Source organism: Pseudochaenichthys georgianus, chromosome 24 (genome assembly GCF_902827115.2).
Source record: "Pseudochaenichthys georgianus chromosome 24, fPseGeo1.2, whole genome shotgun sequence".
Taxonomy (NCBI): Eukaryota; Metazoa; Chordata; class Actinopteri; order Perciformes; family Channichthyidae; genus Pseudochaenichthys; species Pseudochaenichthys georgianus.
In genome coordinates, this window is record NC_047526.1 from 8,505,124 (window position 1) to 8,524,606 (window position 19,483).

The window sequence follows — 19,483 nt, forward strand, 5'->3', positions numbered from 1 at the left end:
ATGCTGGTCAGCTTTAACACTAGAACCGCCAGGGGTCGCTGTATACCTAAAACCGCCAATGGGTAAAATGTACCCGCTATTATAATGCATTATTTTTTAAGGTACAATGTTCTTTTATTTATCATACTAGAACACAGGGTTAAGATGAGTCTATCTCTCCATCTATAAGGAACCGCAGTAAACAACAGGTGTTGCTATAGCAACACGTCATGTTTATGTTTACGCACAAGATCAATAGCGCGAAAATCACTGCATTTTCTATAAGGATAATACCCGCTGGCGCTGATGGCTATACATTTTTCATTTTTATTTAATAGTTTATTTGAATAGGGACAATGCACATTAAGGTAAGTTTGAGAAACCGGCTCGAGATCGCTAGAATTTGAAAATACACAACCGGAGAAAATCCAAATGGACCAATCCGCGGAGCACCTCACACACCAGGATCCCTTGGCTAACTAACAGGGAGTCCCCATTGACTTGCATAGAGCTCCCTGAACGCTGGTAATAGACGAGTTGGGATGGCGGAGAAATGCTCTCCGCAGACCCATTCTCACAGCATTATAAACCTTTTTCTTTCTCAATATCAAGCCACACTTATTGTTTTTACTTCGGCTGTGAGTGTTTGTGTGTGCTCAGGATGAGTTTCGCTGTGTTTCGCTGTATCGCCAACCCGGAAACCTGCAGCAGCGAGCCTCGACCAATCAGAGCACACTGGGCTCACAGGGAGGGGGGGGCAGGAGCTCCAACAAGCCGTTTAGGACAGAGAGTGAATATCTGGCGAATACACATACAGAGATGCTGTATGAGAAACCAATGTGATTTTGGAAAATTGCACCATTTCAATCTATTCTAGTAGACCTCAACAATGGAAATATGATCAGTAGAAATGGCCATGACATGGGACCTTTAAGACAAACAAATAATATGAAGATGTAAAGCAAAATGCTGGTAGTATAAATGTGCTTCAAAATGAAAAGAAATAGCAAAATAGTTATTTTTTTGTCCTGCATCTGAGTGTGCAGAGACAAATGTAAACAAGAAGGACACTGCTCAGGATGTGCGCTGTGTAAGAAGAAAAGAAGATTATATTGCTTTAAGAATCAATTTTAAAATTGTATTGCTGCTATGTTAAGATATGTTTGTGACCTTTTATAAACCCTGAGACCCTCATGGCATCACTGCTGGTTGTAAAGACCTGCCTGAGGAGGTCAGGGTTGCAAAATCTGTTTTTTTAGGTACATTTTGTATTATTTGTTTCATATATTCTTAATCTATTTATTATATGGTAATAATGAATAAAAACGTAATGTATTGAACATACCGAAACAAAGCAGATAAGACAGAACTAGACTATTTAAACCTTTTGCGCTGTTGCTGCAAAATGGAAACTTTGTTGATTATCTGTTCCAACTGGCCACTGGAATCAGATCATTAATATAAGTTGAAGTTCAATTACAGTTTTAAATATAGTTTAAACATTCTTTATTAAACTGCTTCAAATGATTTCTCGTATCAACCAATTGGTCTCCATAGACATGACTAAAATTAAAATAGTTGTTAAACTACTGACAAGTTTTCTGAAATCAAGCTTATGAACAATAGAGTAAAGGTCGCTGGTTAAGCCAGGATCAATATATTTGTTGACATTTTTTATTGTGTGCATAATAAATGTGTTAAATGAATTGAGCAATTCTTTAAGTCTAATGTTGCAATCTCTTTAAAATAAGTAATTACTAGAAAAATAGATGTTGTTTTCCAAGGGCCTCTCTTTCACAGGCCTACACTTTAAATCATGAGACTTCCAAATCCTAACAGACAGAGATCAGTATCACTTTGCATTGCAAGCTAAATCCATGTAAAGGTTCTACTTGAGCCCAAATTAAATACCATAAAGAAAGTATTGAAGCCAGCTCAAGCTAAATGTCAAATGTATTTAATTAATGTACAGTTGTTTTGATGTATTTTTAAATTCTCCAGTCGAGCTTCCTTCGAGTTCAGCCTAACCAAATAAATTGTTTCTCATAACAGGCGCCTCACATTCTCACTGCTGTCCCACATGTTTTAACCTTGTGCAGACAAGCTGTTCCCCCCCACACACACACACACACTCTCTGGATAAGTGTTCACCGTATCCACATTGTAAATACTTTAGAGTTAGTAATTCATTATTAAATGGGGTACATAAGCTAATGTCACAAGTTGGACACATTTGTTGTTGTTTTTTGGTTGGGCACATCTTAACTCTCCTGTCATTTTAGATCCCACCTTCCTCCAGGCTCTTGCAATCAGCTCACTCCCCTCACCTGGAGTGGAGTGCACCAGCTGGGCGTAAGCTGGGCGTAACTCTACGTCCGACGTAGAACCGAAGGTTAAGACCAAACTAAAGTTATGACTAGTGCACCACTTAGACTTAAGCCCTGTATGCGTTGCGCCCGGGCAGGGCCGCCCCTGGCCAACTTGGGGCCCCAAGCGACATTGTGAGATGAGGCCCCCCCCCCCCCAACCGACTGGAGTGAAAAAAAATGTTTTGGAAACAAAGTAGGCTACTTTGCAAATATAATTCCTGTTTATTATTATTATCAACACTTTTTTATGCAGTGAGGTAAATAGTTGTGCATGTATGTCGTTCAGTATGCGTTTACAGGTGAATACGTCTGCATTTCCTGCCAAATACTAGCCTCAAAAAGATTAAAATATAATTAATGCAAATATACAACTTCTACTAATAATAATAATCATAATCAATTCAGTAATATAAATACTATATTATTTTATTATAATATAGTTGTATAGTCAAAAAAAACATGCTTATGACATGCTCAAAAACTGATATTTCTTAAATCTGTATTCTAGTTCCCTCTGTCAGCAATGTATCAACAACTGCACACACATTTCTATCAGTATTTCTCTGTGTTGTGGTTGACATGATGATGACTGTTAGCAGTTAAGGGGAGAGGCTGAGCATCACCATGAAATGTGCAAATTGACATCAAAATGAATATAAGGTGGAAAAATGCTCCATGTTTTTTAGGCTGTAAACTTTAACTGTTATGTAAGCCAACTAGACAGACAGTTTATCACTCTTCCTCCTGTACATTAGCAGATAAAAGGCATCACATACTTGAATGAATGGTAAATAAAGAATGCTGGAAATAACTGCATCTCCATTAGCCTGTATGCTCTGCAGAGACTGCCTTCTTCATGTCGTGAATTGCAGCAGATGTTTTAATATGGCAATTGGCAATTTGACTTATACAACATTCGCAAGTTGTACATTTTACTCCTACAATATCCCACCTTCGAGTGATGCTCTAGTTTCTTCATGTTTTGTTTTTTTTCCCCTCTTGCTTGCGCCGGACTGAAACTGTCTTTTCACCGACATCTCTTCACCTGCACTAGTGGCCGTATCAAAGCCGTGATTGGTCAGATGTCGATTAATTGCAACGCTGTCGGGTTACAGACGTGCTCCCCTTGTCACCTCTCACTCTCGCGTGTCAGCCGGGGGTGCGAGAACTGCGCACAGCAGCTGAGGCCCTCTGGGCGGGGCCCCCTGCGCAAGGCGGGGCCCCATGCAGCCTGCGTGATTGGCCTGTAGGGAGGGGCGGCCCTGCGCCCGGGTGTAACTTTTACGCCGAGTATGGAACAGGCGTAAATCGGAAAGACAGACTAGTATCCATAGTAACGTAAAACAGGCAAGACGGATATTAACGACACACATGTAAACGTCTTGTTTACATGTTTAACAATGAAAGGGCATTAAGAAGAGTCTCAATTTCTCCTTCTCCAGTTCAATTTTTTCGTGTTCCGCTCTCAATTTGACGGTCTCTACCTCCACACGAACGATTTCTTTCTCCGTCAGTTACCGCTGTAGCTCTGACAAATCCCTCTTTCTCTTTCGGGGTGTGGCCATTTGGGATTCCCCTTGAGTCATCGCTGACGCTGTGGGTGTGGGAATTCCCTCTTCTTTGCGGTCCTCTGAGTCTGTAAAATGGTAAAATGGCATTGCTTGGCAACAATTACTGTTTCGCGTGTATTCACGTGGACGCGCATCTTAAGACCAGGCGCAGCTACGCCCGAGACTAGTCAGGCTTGGTGCACTCGGTGTAAATTCGAATCACTACGTTGGACGTAGCTAAGCCCGACGTTAGAGTTAAGCCCTACTTTTTTACACCCAGCTGGTGCACTCCACTCCTGGGCCCTTTCTCATTTCACTAACTCCCCTCCTCGACTCCCCTCCTCGACGCCCCTCCTCGACTCCTATCCTCAAGACTTAGTCCCGCCCACAGGAGATGCGAGCGGAGGAGCCGAGGAGGGGAAGCAGCAGGCTGTTAGAGAAATGAGAAATCCTCTCCTCTGAGCGGTCATTTTAAAGAGACGTCCATTAATGATGACAGGAGGCACAGCAGCCCTCTGTCTGATGGACAGATGTGTTCATGACGACTTATATATTTACTTTGATTCATTCACAGTGCGGTATAATGAGACAATAACAGGCTATAGATGTGGACACACACACACACTTACGGCGTTGACGCTGTCGACGCTGTAGTGTGGACGGCCACCCACACTACAGCGTCGACAGCGTCGACAGCGCCAATCTGCCCATTCACTTTGAATGGGGTGACGTCACGTTGCCTCGCTTTTTCGCCGAACTGAATTGTGGGTAGCATAGCGGTCCGTCTCCGCCGGAGAAGCCAGCGCCAGCCAATCAAATCCCGTTTCGGAAAATCTGACAGCTCAAGCCGTAGCCAATCAAACCGCGTCTAAGCTGGGAGAGATATCCTGCCGTTCATTTCTATATTTCAAAAAAAGTCGGAGGAGAAACTAACTATCGCCGTAGCAAATCACCCGGTTTTGTATGACCAGACCCTCTTCACCTACCGGGATACAAACCGGAGGAACCAGGCATGGAGGTGTCACGGTCCAAACTGTGTTCCTGTTTGTTCCCCTGTGTGTGGAGAGGGTGTGTTTTCCCTTGCAGGCAGCAGCCTGATTGCTCTCACCTGGCCGTCCGACTCAGCTGTCCCTCATCATCTAATCAGGACACAGCTTATCTACTCCAGTCTCCCAGCAACTCACCGCCAGATTGTTTTCTACATCAGTGGTAGTACATCCTCCTGGCTGCCCATTCAGTTATCCTGTCTGGGTGTAATTCCGTACCTTTTGTAACTAGTTTCTCTTGTGTTTCCAGTGCAATCCCTCTGCCATCGTCCACCAGAGCTTCCAGCCAACCTGCCTGTTTCTTCCTGCATCATACCTGCCTGCCTTGTAATCAGTCCAGCCTCTCACTGCCTACCTCCACTCCGGACCTCCATATCACCAAACCTGCCTGAGTCTCCGAAGCAATAAACTATTTAAACATCTTCAGTCATTGCCTGCGCCTGGGTCCTGTTTAAAACATAATCCTAACAGAGCAATCTGGCCACCATGGACCCAGCAGGCCCGGACCCAATTCATGAGGCTCTCTCCAACCAAGGCGTCCTCGTGGGCCGGCATGACCAGAGGCTCAGAGAGGTTATGGATAACCTCGCATCACTAGCCGCCAACGTAGCACAGATGGGACATCATCTCAACCTGGTTTCCACTCATCTTGCTCCGCCTGCTCCTGAGGATCCAGCTCCCCCACAAGAGTTAGCACCGTTTCCAGCCCAGCCCGCTCTCCCTTCACGTGAGCCAAACATTCCCACTCCAGAGCGGTACGCAGGTGCCTTAGGGACATGTACATCTTTCTTAATGCAGTGTTCTCTTGTGTTTGAGCAGCAGCCGTCTACGTATGCTAATGACAGAATTAAGATTTGTTATATGATAGGTTCACTTACAGGTAGCGCCCTAGCCTGGGCATCAGCTGTATGGGAGAGTCAGTCCAACCTTTGTTATTCTTATCCAGAGTTTACAGAAGAAATGAAGAAAGTTTTCCACCACCCCGTCAGCGGTAGGGACGATACTAAACGCCTCCTCTCACTGCGACAGGGCTCCCGTAGTGTAGCCGAATACTCAGTGGAATTTAGGACCTTAGCTGCAGAGGCAGGGTGGAATGACACAGCGCTTCAAGGGGTTTTTCAAACCGGGCTAACTGATTCTGTTAAAGATGAGTTAGCAGTGAGGGACGAATCAGCTAACTTGGATGAGTTGGTCTCCCTAGCCATAAGACTGGATAACCGCCTTAGGGAGCGCCGTAGGGAAAGAGCCAGCCGATCTCCTGGGTCACTCCCCTCTCGCCCTGTCTCGTCTCCTCTCGCAAGATTCAGGTCGGAGACTTTCCCAAGTCCTGGTGCTCCATCTGAAGTCTTGTCTCCTCTCCTGTCTTCAGAGGAACCGATGCAGCTAGGCAGAGCCCGACTCACTCCCCAAGAACGTCTCCGGAGAATAAGAGAAGGACTTTGTGTCTACTGTGCTCACTCCGGTCATCTCGTGGACACATGCCCCCAGCGCCCAAAAGAGGGTGCTCGCCAGTAAAGGTGGGGATACTGGTGAGCAAAGCTGTTTCTTCCTCAACCCCCCAGACCCGCAAGCCACTTGAAGCCACACTGCTGTTAAATCAATAGTCTCTCTCTCTGCCTGCCCTAGTGGACTCTGGGGCTGATGAGAGTTTTTTGGATGCCCAACTGGTTGCCTCAGCCGGCATCTCCACTCAACCTCTGACAGCTCCTCTCAATGCTCGAGGTCTGAATGGGAAGCTCCTGGCACGCGTTACCCATGTCACCGAACCCCTACATCTCGTCCTGTCTGGTAATCACCATGAGATGATTCAGTTCCACGTCATGTCCTCCCCTCACACACCCCTATTTCTGGGCCAGCCATGGTTAAAACTGCACAACCCCCACATGGACTGGTCGGAGAATCAAGTAAGGAGTTGGAGTTCCTTTTGTCACTCTTCATGCCTGCGGTCTGCAATTCCCCCAGCAGAGGTCGGTATTCCCCCAGTGCAGCAGGAGCCACTCAACTTGTCCGCTGTCCCTCCGGTTTATCATAGCCTGGGAGAGGTTTTCAGCAAACAGCGTGCTCTTTCTCTGCCCCCTCATCGCCCTTACGACTATAGATCTTCTTCCTGGGGCATCTCTCCCATCCAGTCGCCTGTTTAACTTGTCCCGAACTGAGCGTGAGGCCATGACATACATCAAAGACTCACTGGCTGCTGGCATCATAAGACCCTCTTCTTCCCCCGTCGGAGCAGGCTTCTTCTTTGTATCCAAGAAGGACCGCTCCCTACGCCCCTGCATTGACTACCGAGGCCTTAACAACATCACCATCAAGAACAAGTATCCACTGCCCCTCATCAATTCAGCCTTCGAACCCCTACAGAAGGCCACCATTTTCTCGAAACTCGACCTCAGGAATGCTTACCACCTGGTCTGCATACGTCAAGGAGACGAGTGGAAGACGGCGTTCAACACCCCACTAGGCCATTTCGAGTATCTAGTGATGCCCTTTGGACTCACCAATGCCCCAGCTGTCTTCCAGGCTCTTGTGAACGATGTCCTCCGTGACTTCCTGAACCGTTCAGTATTTGTGTATCTTGATGATATCCTGATATTCTCACAGACCATGGAGGAACACACCCAACATGTGCAGCAGGTTCTACAAAGGCTCCTCGAGAACGAGCTGTTTGTCAAAGTAGAGAAATGCAAATTTCACGTGGATTCAGTGGATTTCCTAGGCTACATCATTGAGCAAGGTCAGCTGAGAACAGACCCAGAGAAGGTACAAGCAGTGGCCCAATGGCCCAAACCTTCCACCTGGAAGCAGCTCCAATGTTTTTTGGGCTTTGCTAATTTCTATCGCCGGTTCATCAGAGACTACAGTCGTGTTGCCGGTCCTCTCAACCAACTCACCTCCCCAGCAATCCCCTTCTCGTGGACTACTCAGGCTGAGGCTGCCTTCTCTGAGCTGAAGAGACGTTTCACCTCGGCCCCTATTCTTACGAACCCTGACCAATCTCTTCAGTTTATTGTTGAGGTTGATGCATCCAACACCGGTGTGGGGGCTGTTCTATCACAACGCTCAGTCTCCGACCAAAAGCTTCACCCTTGTGCTTTTTTTTCCCGACGACTGACAACCCCTGAGCGCAACTATGATGTTGGCAACAGGGAGCTGCTTGCTGTAAAACTTGCGCTGGAAGAATGGAGGCACTGGCTGGAAGGCTCTGAACATCCATTCATTGTGTGGACAGACCACAGGAACCTGGTCTACATACAAACTGCCAAACGACTAAACTCCCGTCAGGCACGCTGGGCATTGTTTTTTGGGAGGTTCAACTTCACCCTTACCTACCGACCTGGTTCTAAAAACCTTAAACCTGACGCATTGTCCCGGCAGTTTGCAGTGGATCAGGATCCCATAGCTCCTGACACCATAATCCCCGCTACCAGAGTGGTGGGCGCTGCAACATGGGAGATTGAGAACTCAGTGAGGAAGGCACAGAGAGACCATCCAGATCCAGGAGATGGTCCAGATAACCGTTTGTTTGTACCTGACTCTGTCCACTCACAGGTTCTCCTATGGAACCATGCTTCCCGCTTTGCCTGCCACCCGGGTGTGAGTCGGACCCTATCCCTCCTGAGATGACACTTCTGGTGTCCTTCTATGGAAGCGGACTCTCGAGCCTTTGTGCTGGCCTGCACTGTTTGCGCCCGTAGCAAGTCTTCACACCAGGCTCCTATCGGTCTACTACAGCCTCTCCCAGTCCCTAGTCGTCCCTGGAGTCTGCCTGCCCCTTCTCGGATTTGTTTGCCTGACTGCTGGATTTCCTGGTTTTGACACTGCCTGTCCCTGACTCGATTAAAATGAACATTCTGAACGCACTAAACTAAATAAATATTTTCAGATTATAAGGTATTGAATAATAAGGTATTTCTAAAATTATAACAGATAATGTTAATATCCTTAATCGTCCAGCAATCAGGCTGAACAACACTACTCTTCAATGCATTATCCATGCACAGGACTGACCTAAAATGATGTTTCAAGTACTGGATTAATTTCAGTTTTGGCCCAAAACAAATATTTATAATAATTCATATAAAATTACATAGCATATTTGATCCTCAAATTAGAGAAGTATAATTTAAATAAATTGATATTCTATATTCAACATTAGATAAACACAGAAGAACCCTTTCCAAGTACCATAAGTATATTTTCAGGTAAGTATGGCTAATAAGAATAATTAATTGAGGTAGTTTGGTACAGATCAGTTGTAGCAATTACAAATGTATGAATTAAAGTTTTAAGAATGTTTAATCCTTCCTTTCCAGGTTTTTACAAAAGTCTTTGAATATTTACCTAGCTTTTCCTTTTCAGATTGTTAAACATTTTGAGAATTGTTTAACTTTTTCCTTCAGATTTTGAAATGACATAAGGATTGATAGTTTAAATAATGTAATTATGTTATCATGCCATAGTCTTTTGATTTAATATTTAATGAAGCTAACGTAAATATAATCCTAAATTGAAGACACTGCAATTTTGCAGATTACAGATTGATCAAATCCCCACTGAGTTGTATACCTTAACTCTGAATTTGTATACCTTAGCTGGATCTCTTATGATCCTGATTTGTATACCTTAACTGGATCTCTTATGATCCTGAGTTTAAAGGCTTTTGACTAGTGATTGCCTTAAAGTAAATCTTTAAACTGAAAGCTGCTTTTGATTTTATAGTTTGATAAAGGAGATTAACTAATGGTTAAATGTTAAAACATATTAGTTTAAAATAAATGTTTTTGCTATATGTATCTGTGATTTTATGTGTTCAGTACATGGTTCAGTATTATGCTTTTGACAAAAGATGCTCCAAACACTGAGGAGAGATGATTGTTCTATTATGATTGGCTGTCTCAATCATTGTGATTGACTGTTTCAATCTTATTGTGTTGTTATTAATGTGATTGTTATTGATATAATTGATGTTGTGTAAATCCACTCTCAAATCTGAAGATTCCCAATGATTTAAGTACTGAACAAATTATAATTAGACTAAGGTTTTTTTGCTATCAAAATGGATTAAAAGAGAGGTACTGTTGGGGAAATATTTTCCAAGGCCCATAACTTTGACCCACTTTGTCAGTTCAAACTGTCCTAACTGAGCACAGGCACCTGTAACCTTGGCTGCTGTGCTCTCAGTGTTTTGTCTCTATGTTCCTGCCTGTTGGCGTCAGCTGATAGAGGTGTTATGATTCTATCTTGTTATGCACAATGTGGATTATTCTCTGAGAACTAGCTAAATACACGGGTCTGGAGTAGGGTTCTTCAGAATTGATTGTGGCATCTCAACCGTGTGGTCAACTCGTAGCACAGCACGTGTCTTCTGAATTATCCGGCCGAAGCTCCAAATAAAACGTCATTGTTTGCCATCAAAGCTCCAGCTCTCCTCGTGTCTCTCTGGGTGTTTCTCAATGTCGAGTAAAGCTGCTCCAGAGCCACTATTTCAAGCATACTACGTCATCGAGTGCCGCCGAAGTACTGTTCCAATGTCCAGCATACTTGGAATTCTACCGAGCCCGGCGTACTTCGTTTGGAGAAATGTTGAGGCTGCACATGTATAGACTCCGCGGTCTTAAAATCCCCACAATGCTTTGCGCACGGACGCATTTCCAAAATCTGTGGCGGAAAATGTAAGGCGGGGCCGATATGATGCACACCTGCACACTTGCTCGCCTGTTCCATTCTTCGTTTTCCGAGGAAGTATTCTTGCCTCGCTTCTGAAGCAAGACGCTCGGAAGACATGTGCTACCAAGCAAGCGTACTCGAGATTGAGAAACACCCTCTGAGTCCTGACTCCAATTGCTTCAGAAGTTTCCCCCACAGCTATGACTATAAAATAAATAGACACAATCACCAGTCCCAGGGTTGGATACGAAACGAAGGGAAAAGTCATAGAAGAAAGCTTGCATTAGAAATGTTGCAAAAGCCAGGTGGAGACACTGTAGAAGACGATGAGTTATTGAGAAAAGGAGATCGCCCTGGGCTGCATCTCAGGTCGATTATTTTAATTTCCTCGCTCGTCGGTCCTCGGTCTCATCGGAAGTTGATTTGTCTGCGCCATCTTGAGTACCGTCCCATGGCGCTTATTTCTGCCGGAGGACCGCGGATCGAGGAGCGATAATGGAGGAGCAATAATGGAGGAACCACCAGACCATCCTCTGATGAAATCCTCAGATACTCGCCCCGCCCCCTTACTGTGTATCGCTCACTGATTGGACGATGCAGTGCATGCACTGATCTGATGCTTCTTGACATGAGAGCAGTTTCCCAGCGGAGTGAAGAAAATACATGAAACTCACGAGAGTCACTCCTCAGTTTATACTGTGTTTTGTTTCAATTAATGTCTCATTTAGTTACAAATATGTGATATATCTGAACAACAAAGTGGTCAAAATTTATTATTTTATTAAATTATTGGAAATATTTTCATGAACGCTTTTTTCGTTTATACATTTTAAGAATGGCGTTTATCTTTTTTGAGAATGAGTTCTTATTTTATTTTATTTATTTGGGTCTACAACAGATGATATAAATGTTTGTGTCGGTAAATGTGTACTAACAGGGGGTGTTTGTGAAAACAACGGGGACAGAGCTGGCTGCTGTCAGACATCAGCTGTGCGGCGTCATCACAAACGGACGTCGCTTCACGTGACGCTCCGGAGGAAAGGACGTCCCATTGCTCTTAAAACTCATTTCCCTGCTTCTCGTGGTTTCCTTGCGTCTCTCCATGCTTCCCTGGTGGGAGGGACTAGTCGCAGGGAAACAACGCAAGTGAGGGAAGCAAGGATTCCATTTAATCGACCTGAGATGCAGCCCTGGCCTTAGAACAGTGTGTGAGCTCCCTTACGCATAACTGGGAATCAGTGTAATGGAGGATTCCACTATCTATTGTAGAAACTTCAGCAAAACAAATTACGTAGGATAGCATGACTAGAGTAGGGAGAGACCTTCACAGGCCGAATGCTGATTGGAGGTCATGTTGCCAAGAGACTTTGTCTAAGTCTGTGCACCAACCAGGGAGACCAAAGTCTAAACCACGGTCCTCTCCATCTAGTCTCAACCAATCATAAATGTACGGGCAGAGCCCTGAATAATAAAATGGTATGCACGCATGAGGTTGAATGCTTTTTTCCGGAAATAGAGTTACAGATTACAGCTCTTCTGCCTGTGATTTCTGTGACCGGACGGAGTCCTTGGCCAAGTGAAATATATCTTTTGCTCTCTTTTAATAAATAGTTAAACTTAGAAGTTGTTTGTCTTTCCTGGAATTAAAGAACACAACATATTTGACATACTTATCTCATCATATTCTCCTTCTTCTGCCACAAATGTTGTCATGCTACTCGTCCGGCAGCGTTGACACGAAACACACAAAAAACACATAAAAACGTGCGGAATAGGAACGGGAAATCCATTTGAAAAGAGCTCAAAAACACCCCACTTTGAGCCCATTCAGATTTGCATACTTTAACGTAGAACAAAAATTACAAGTTTAAACCGTTCTCCAGACTATGGACTTTAGACTATTTGGATTTTTTTGATAGGTAGTATGGTTCTCGCGCAGTCACAGCTTATGTTTTGTGAAAATCACACTGTTTCACATTTTATAATGGGTGTGTATCATGGATGTATAATAAGAACTGAGTACAGCGTCGGAGGCGAGATCTCGTTCTTTCCTATGAGAGTTGCTCATTGGCGCATGAAGGCAAAATTGCCCAACTTTTGAAAGAGTGAAGCGTCACAGATTACCCGTCATACCTGGCTGTCAGAGCAGAAGTACCCGTATGTGCGCTCATAGAATATGCGCAGTTGAGTTGCCACTCAAGCCCCGCCCCCTGAGCTCACACTCTCGGTTCACTAGAATGAATGGAGAATCTAAATCTAGATTCGGCTTTTAGTGCATTTTACAACTTTAAGGACCGAATGATTATAATAAGGGCTACAAAATAGTTCGTACTGGGAAGTTTAGTTCAAAAAAAATATCCGCTGATTTACTGACGTTTCCCAATGTTAGTCAATGGGAAAAAGTATTTTTGGGCCCAGTGATGTCACGGATTGATACGGAAGTTGCAGTACCGCTGTTTGGACACAACGAATGTTGGGCACAGAGCCCGGCACACTTCCTGGGAATTTAGTGTGTATCGGAGAGTTAAGACTTACGGAATGTCCACACGGCTCCGTCGTGTTGAAGCTTGCCGGTAGGCGTGTCTGGTGCGCGACCAACAACTAATCACATGAATCTCCCGCCCCCGGACACACAAGCTTGATTGGCTAGCGCTTGTATTGGCATATGATTTGATTGGCTAGCGCTTCCGTCGACGCTTGAAAAGTTGAACTTTTCTCAACATTCGAAGCGAGCAACGGAGGCAAAGCGACACGACGGAACCAGGGTTTCCGTTAGCCGGTAATTACCGGTTTTTAGCTGGTAACATTTATTAAAAACCGGTAAATTCAAAACCTGCCGGTCAAAATGTCTGGTAATAATTAGGGAGGCTCCGATCGATCGGCCGCCGGTCATTATCGGCCGATATTCATTCTTAATAGTTTGATCGGTGCTCTCTATAAAGGCCGATCAGGAGAGCTGGATCTGATCGATATGGACATAAACGCGAGTGAAGTGTAACCGGACGAGAGAGAGAGATCAGATCAGCTGCTGAGTCTGACCGAGACACGCAGCTCTGCATAATCACCTGAAGACCCGCCCTCTGTTTAGCGAGCTGCAGGAGCTGCATGAGAAACTGACGTGCTGTCAGGAGAGAGAGAGAGGGGAAAAGAGAGGATCCGTTTCTCCCGTGTTATTATTCAAAGTTGATGTAAACTTCTGAATAATGTACGTTATCTACTACAAGTAGTTTGTTTGAATGTAATAATTATGTTGTTTGTTGTTTGTGGAATCATTTATTGAAAAATGAATCTGAATTTTTCGATCTGTTACAATTATAAACTGAAGCAATATAAAAATGAGCCCGTGAACTGAGTTTTAAAGTGAAACATATCTGCTCATAGTCCGGTAATTACCTGCTAACGGAAACTCTGCTACACAACTCTTATTATTATTATTGAAATATGACCGGTAAGTTTCAAATTAGTCCGGTAAAATTAATTCTGCCCGGACATTTGACCGGCGAGGAAAAATCCTAGCGGAAACCCTGGACGGAACCACAATGCAGTTCGGCAAAGCTTGACGTCACCCCATTCAAAGTGAATGGGAAGCGTCTCCGTTGAAGCACGCGACGGAGCCGTGTGGACGTACCGTTAGGGTGGGTGACATCACAGCTAGAGGGGACAAGAGCTGTAAAATCAGAAGAGTTTATTTTCCAACTATTGCTCGGCTGGCCACAATTTTCACTTTTCATACATCATTTGGTGATCATAATGTAGGGAAATTTGTCACGGCCACACCGATATGCTAATTTAATCAAGTCGTCAGGTGTGTTCATCTGGTATCCTAAATACTCTGGGTAGGATATTCAGCTGATTGGAGTTTCAGTTTTTTACTTGGAAGCAATAATGCTGCACAATATTGTCAATACATTCTCTGACAGGCTGTCTCTCGTTCACTGGCAGGGCGTTGCCGTGGAAACTCTTTGATCTTTGAACACACCTGTCGGTCGTTAACTAAATCCAGTGGTAATCTAAAGATGTTCAGAAACGATGCAGGAATGTGCTACAAGAATCCAAAAATGTAAGAGATAAACAATTAAAGTAGTAAGCTAAAAGTGAGCTAAAATTAATGGATATTCTTTGTTGTACCTTAACAATACAACTAATGCTATTAATACCCACTCAGCGCGGGTAATGTTAGCATCGGGATGCGCACCCAAGTTTCAGTCACACAGTCAACATTTCTTCGAATTTTCTAGTTAAAATTATTATCCTTTCAAAACAACATTTTCTATGCATTTGAGAAACGTTTCTCTCCCGTTAGATGAACACAAAGGGAGGCATGCACATATATTAAAGGAGTGTACTGTAGGCACTATATATATATATTTTTCTTCTTAATGTCACCAAAATAACCAAAGAAAAAGGGAGAGGTTCAAATATTTAAAAGAAAACAACAAAAATCATACAGAACATTGACATTCTGTAGTTCCGATGATATTACATTCCGAACACTTTAAAGGGCTTCGTGACCTCACGGACATTCTAATGTCATGCTTACAACAGGCTGAGGGGAATCATTCCATCATATTAGTTTGAGCAAACGAACGAGAAGGTAACGCCGAACATCCCTGACCCTTTAAACCCAAACAGCTCAAATACACGACTGAACGTGAAGCATTCTGTAACCAATACAGGTACTGTCTTATTTTGAAGTGAATCTGTTACTGAACTGAAAAAAACAAGTCATTATGATAACTCATTAATGTGGGGCTTTTAACAAGTGGTTAAAAACATAAATCAAGGCAGAAAATTATTAAATTGTGGGTATTGGAAATAACATACTAATACTTTTTTGTACCTTTGCTTTCAGTTATGTTGTCAAGAAAGGAACATCAACCCCTGATCGACACAATCTCAGAAAACTACCAGATCTTGAAAGTTCTGGGAGCGGGTTGCTATGGACAGGTGGTGGAATGTTTAAAACTGGACACCGAAGAGACTGTGGCTGTGAAGGTTTTAAAACAAAAGAACTCATCGAAAAATAACATGAAAGAGGTGAGCTAACTTTGGATTTTCACAAGTCAAAGATCCATTTTTGGACAGTGCCTGAGTCTTAAGAAATATTTGCCTCTACACAACATAACTGTTTTATTTATCCTCAGGTTCTCATACTGGAAAGGCTCCAATGTTTCGACCCTGATAAGTCCCACATCGTCAGATGCCACGAATGTTTTCAATCGTTTGACCGGACCTTCCTGGTGTTTGAAATGCTGGATATGAGCCTCCATGACTACATGAACAAGAGGGGAAGGCTGCCATTACCACTAAAAGGCATACAAATGATGATCAGAGATGTAAGGATACCAGAGAGAAATCAAGAACTATTAGTTTTCCACTCCTTAGATATACTTTTATTGATCCCTGTTTGGGAAATTCTTTCATCATATAAACATTATGTAAATTACTTTACTTGCAGTTGGCCACAGCATTAGATACCCTGAAGGGTATTGGAATAATCCATTCAGACTTAAAAATGGACAACGTCATGCTGGTGAATCACCACGTAAAGCCACTCAGGGTGAAGCTAATCGACTTTGGTCTAGCTGTAAAGAACTCCGAAGTGTGGCCAAGAGCTGTAATGCAGCCTCTTTGGAATAGGTAAGACCTCAAGAGCTTTTGAAATGCATCAATGCAAGGAGTTCACTGCCATCTGCCTCATTGAATATTTGATTAAAAAGGACCTTGTATATTCTTCTGTTCCTCCACACGCAGGTCCCCTGAAATCATTCTTGGCCTGCCATTTAATGAGGCCATTGACATTTGGTCTCTTGGCACAATATTGGCTGAAATGCTGCTCGGATTTCCGCTTTTCCCAGGAAGACATGAGTATGATGTGGTGAGTACAATTGATGGTTCATTTCTGAATCTTTCTTAATGTTTGTAATATTGTTTTTATATGTACTAATACTTTCAGACATGTTTTATACATGGCTTATAAGATTTATAGAGTAGTCCAAAATGACGTTTTGCTGTGTTTTGTCTCTAGCTGCGTTACATCATCGATCTCCTGGGTGAACCACCAAAGGAACTCCTGAATCGTGCATTGAACACAGGGTTATTCTTCAAAGAAAACAGAAAATCCTTTTTGAAGAAGCATTGGACATTCAAGGTAAAGCACCACAACCTTCTTTGCCAACTTTGAATTATCCTTATTTAGATCATTAGTATTAAGCAACAACATATGTTGCCTTCTTACAGACACCCAAGGAGTTTCAGATGGAAACGTTGAAGAAAACGATGGAGGAAAGGAAATATAGCTTTTCCTCTCTGGAGGCGCTGAAAAAAGTAAGTTGTCAATTAGATGCTGCCTGTAGAAGCGCCAACAAAAAATAATTTTGATTAATATTTGGCAATATTTTTGTTATTTAGACAAGGTTTCACAAAGCAAACAGCCCCGAATTAGAAGATAGGACGGAATGCGTGGAGCTTTTGAAGGAAATGCTCACGATGCACCAAAATAATAGGATTACTCCAGATAAAATCCTGGTCCATCCTTTCACAATAAGGCGCTACCTCAGTCGAAAAGACTGCCCTAAGTAAGTATGTCTGTATGAATCTGTAAATTACACCATCTCCGTGGCACACATGTTTTCAAACAAAAGTAAGCAGTGTAGACTACTGTAAATGGCTAATGTTATCTGTACTGTACACTGAAAAAATGTTGTCTTTGATTAAATGTATTATGTCAACAGGTTTTACATAACTGTATTAGGGTAGTTGAAAGCAATTACATTAAGTTTGAATAAAAACACCACTTGCATCTTTGTTTACCTTCAGACCCTCCTCACATTGTGAACCCTCAACTCTCAAAGAGCTGCCATCTGGTTTCACTGAGGTTCAGACGGATGAGAGGACCCTGGAGGTGGGAGAAGCCCCCAAAGAGAGCAGTGCCATCAGGTAGGGCCACTAATCCCTCAGCTGAGTCAAAGAAAATGTGCATGAAGTTAGGCGATATTAAATGATCATTATGTTCATTATGCTCCCAAACTGGAACTCCCTACCAGGCAATATCAGGACATAAAGACGCATCTTTTTAGATAAGCTTTTTATTAGCAACAGTCCACTTTTACATTTTCTTTAATCAATATTATTTATTTTTTTATATTGTATTACTTAATGTAGAGATATTTACTTGTGTTATTTATTATATTAGTGACATTCCCTTTTAAGTTGGTATTTTTACCTTTATTAATCTTTTTATTTATTAAGTTTTTATTATTATTATTATGTTATTTGGGTTTTTATTTATTTATAGGTTTCTATATTTTATCGTTTTTATTGTATTTGTATTCCTTTAGTTTACAGAGAGGGATCATTATTGATTTGATTGTTTTTCATTTGTGTTGCCTTCTGTGTCCCTTAAACTGTTATCATGTTGCTAAAAGGTTTTAACGTCTGGCCTGATGTAAAATTATTGTTCTGTTGTAAATGTTGATGTGTGCCTTGTTGTTAAAGCACTTTGAGCTGCACCTGGTGTATGAAAAGTGCTATACAAATACAACTTCATTATTATTAATATACTTAATGCAATCTAAGCAGGTGACATAAAATGCACCCTTGCCCTCAAAACTACAATGTCAGTTTCAATATAATCTAGACTTTTTGATCTTGTGTGAACCAGCAATGACCCTTTGTTTGTGTGCAGTACCCAGGCTGTGCAGGGAGCAATGGCGATGGCTGAAATTGAGCAGGAATGGAAACTGGAGTCAATTAGTAATGAAGATTGGGAAATTGAAATCATGGAATCGGTTATGGCAAGCGACAACACCAAAGCTCCCAGCTCCAGCATCGAAGAGTCCTTATCCTCACCTGGTAGGAAATATTATACTTATATAATATATATTTCTGAATTGCCACATCCTTCCAAACTCCATTTATTCAAAGTCGATTAAAGCACTAACTTTACTTTCAATTTGCAGTGATCAGCCAGCCCAGGAAAGGAGTCAGAGGATTCTTCTCCAATATGAAGAGGAAGTCCTGCTTCTATGTGCCTTGCGGGGCGGGGGGGGGGTTTGCACTGGAAAAACTGAAACGTTGACTCTAATTAAATGTTTTATGTCAGGAAATGTCATTAGATTAGGTTAGTTGAAGCAATAATATTAAGTCTAATCATATGTTTTGTATTTATGTTATATTATGTAAGTCAATGTTTCAGTTTTTAAGTATAGCCTACGTGATCAGCTTCATTTTCATGTAATCAAACATGGGTGTTTAAAATTCCTTCCAGCTCCCAGGAGATTCATTGCAAAACCTTCACGGTTACTTGTATATGCAGCACGTGTCTGCACAGGTTTTCCCCGGTACTCAGGTTTCCCATAGGAAAAATGTTTTCAGTCTAAAAAAATTATTTGAGGTCTTGTTTTGCTAAATGTTAAGATTGGAAATGTTTTAATTAACTTCAATTATGTTCTATAGGATGTTCATATTTATTCTGTATTGTGTCTGTTTTATACTGTCTATTTTTTGTACCTGATCTATACTGTATTACTTTTTATATTCTACTGTTTATGATGTGTATACCTCTATATACTGTTCATATTGTAAATACTTCAGTTGTTGTATATCTCTCAGATGTATATTTACTCGCACTTGGATGAGGACTAATGTTTCTGTTTTTCTGTTTTCTTTTAAGGTCTTATTTTGCCAAATGTTAAGATTACTGTATCATAATCCAACATTTGGATTGGAAATGTTTTAATTAACTTCAATTATGTCAATAATGTTCTATAGCAGTGGTTCTCAAACTTTTTTCAATAATGTACCCCCTTTGAAAATAAATTAAATGCTTTAACAATAAATACTTTTAAAAATGTCATCTGTGGAAGCCGTG

General features: G+C 42.3%; 2 protein-coding genes across 2 annotated transcripts in view; one reads left to right on the plus strand and one right to left on the minus strand.

The window, feature by feature from the left end:
- Nucleotides 1–19,483, minus strand: part of paqr8 (progestin and adipoQ receptor family member VIII) — a 28,700-nt gene that overhangs the window by 1,471 nt on the left and 7,746 nt on the right.
- On the plus strand, nt 15,170–19,451 carry LOC117439571 (homeodomain-interacting protein kinase 1-like). The gene is made up of 11 exons (XM_034075516.2): nt 15,170–15,287; nt 15,464–15,648; nt 15,756–15,947; nt 16,070–16,251; nt 16,366–16,489; nt 16,640–16,762; nt 16,852–16,938; nt 17,023–17,189; nt 17,431–17,550; nt 18,299–18,465; nt 18,573–19,451. The coding sequence occupies exons 2-11, from the start codon at nt 15,466–15,468 to the stop codon at nt 18,689–18,691; spliced, it is 1,464 nt and encodes a 487-aa protein (XP_033931407.1). The 5' UTR covers nt 15,170–15,287; nt 15,464–15,465; the 3' UTR covers nt 18,692–19,451.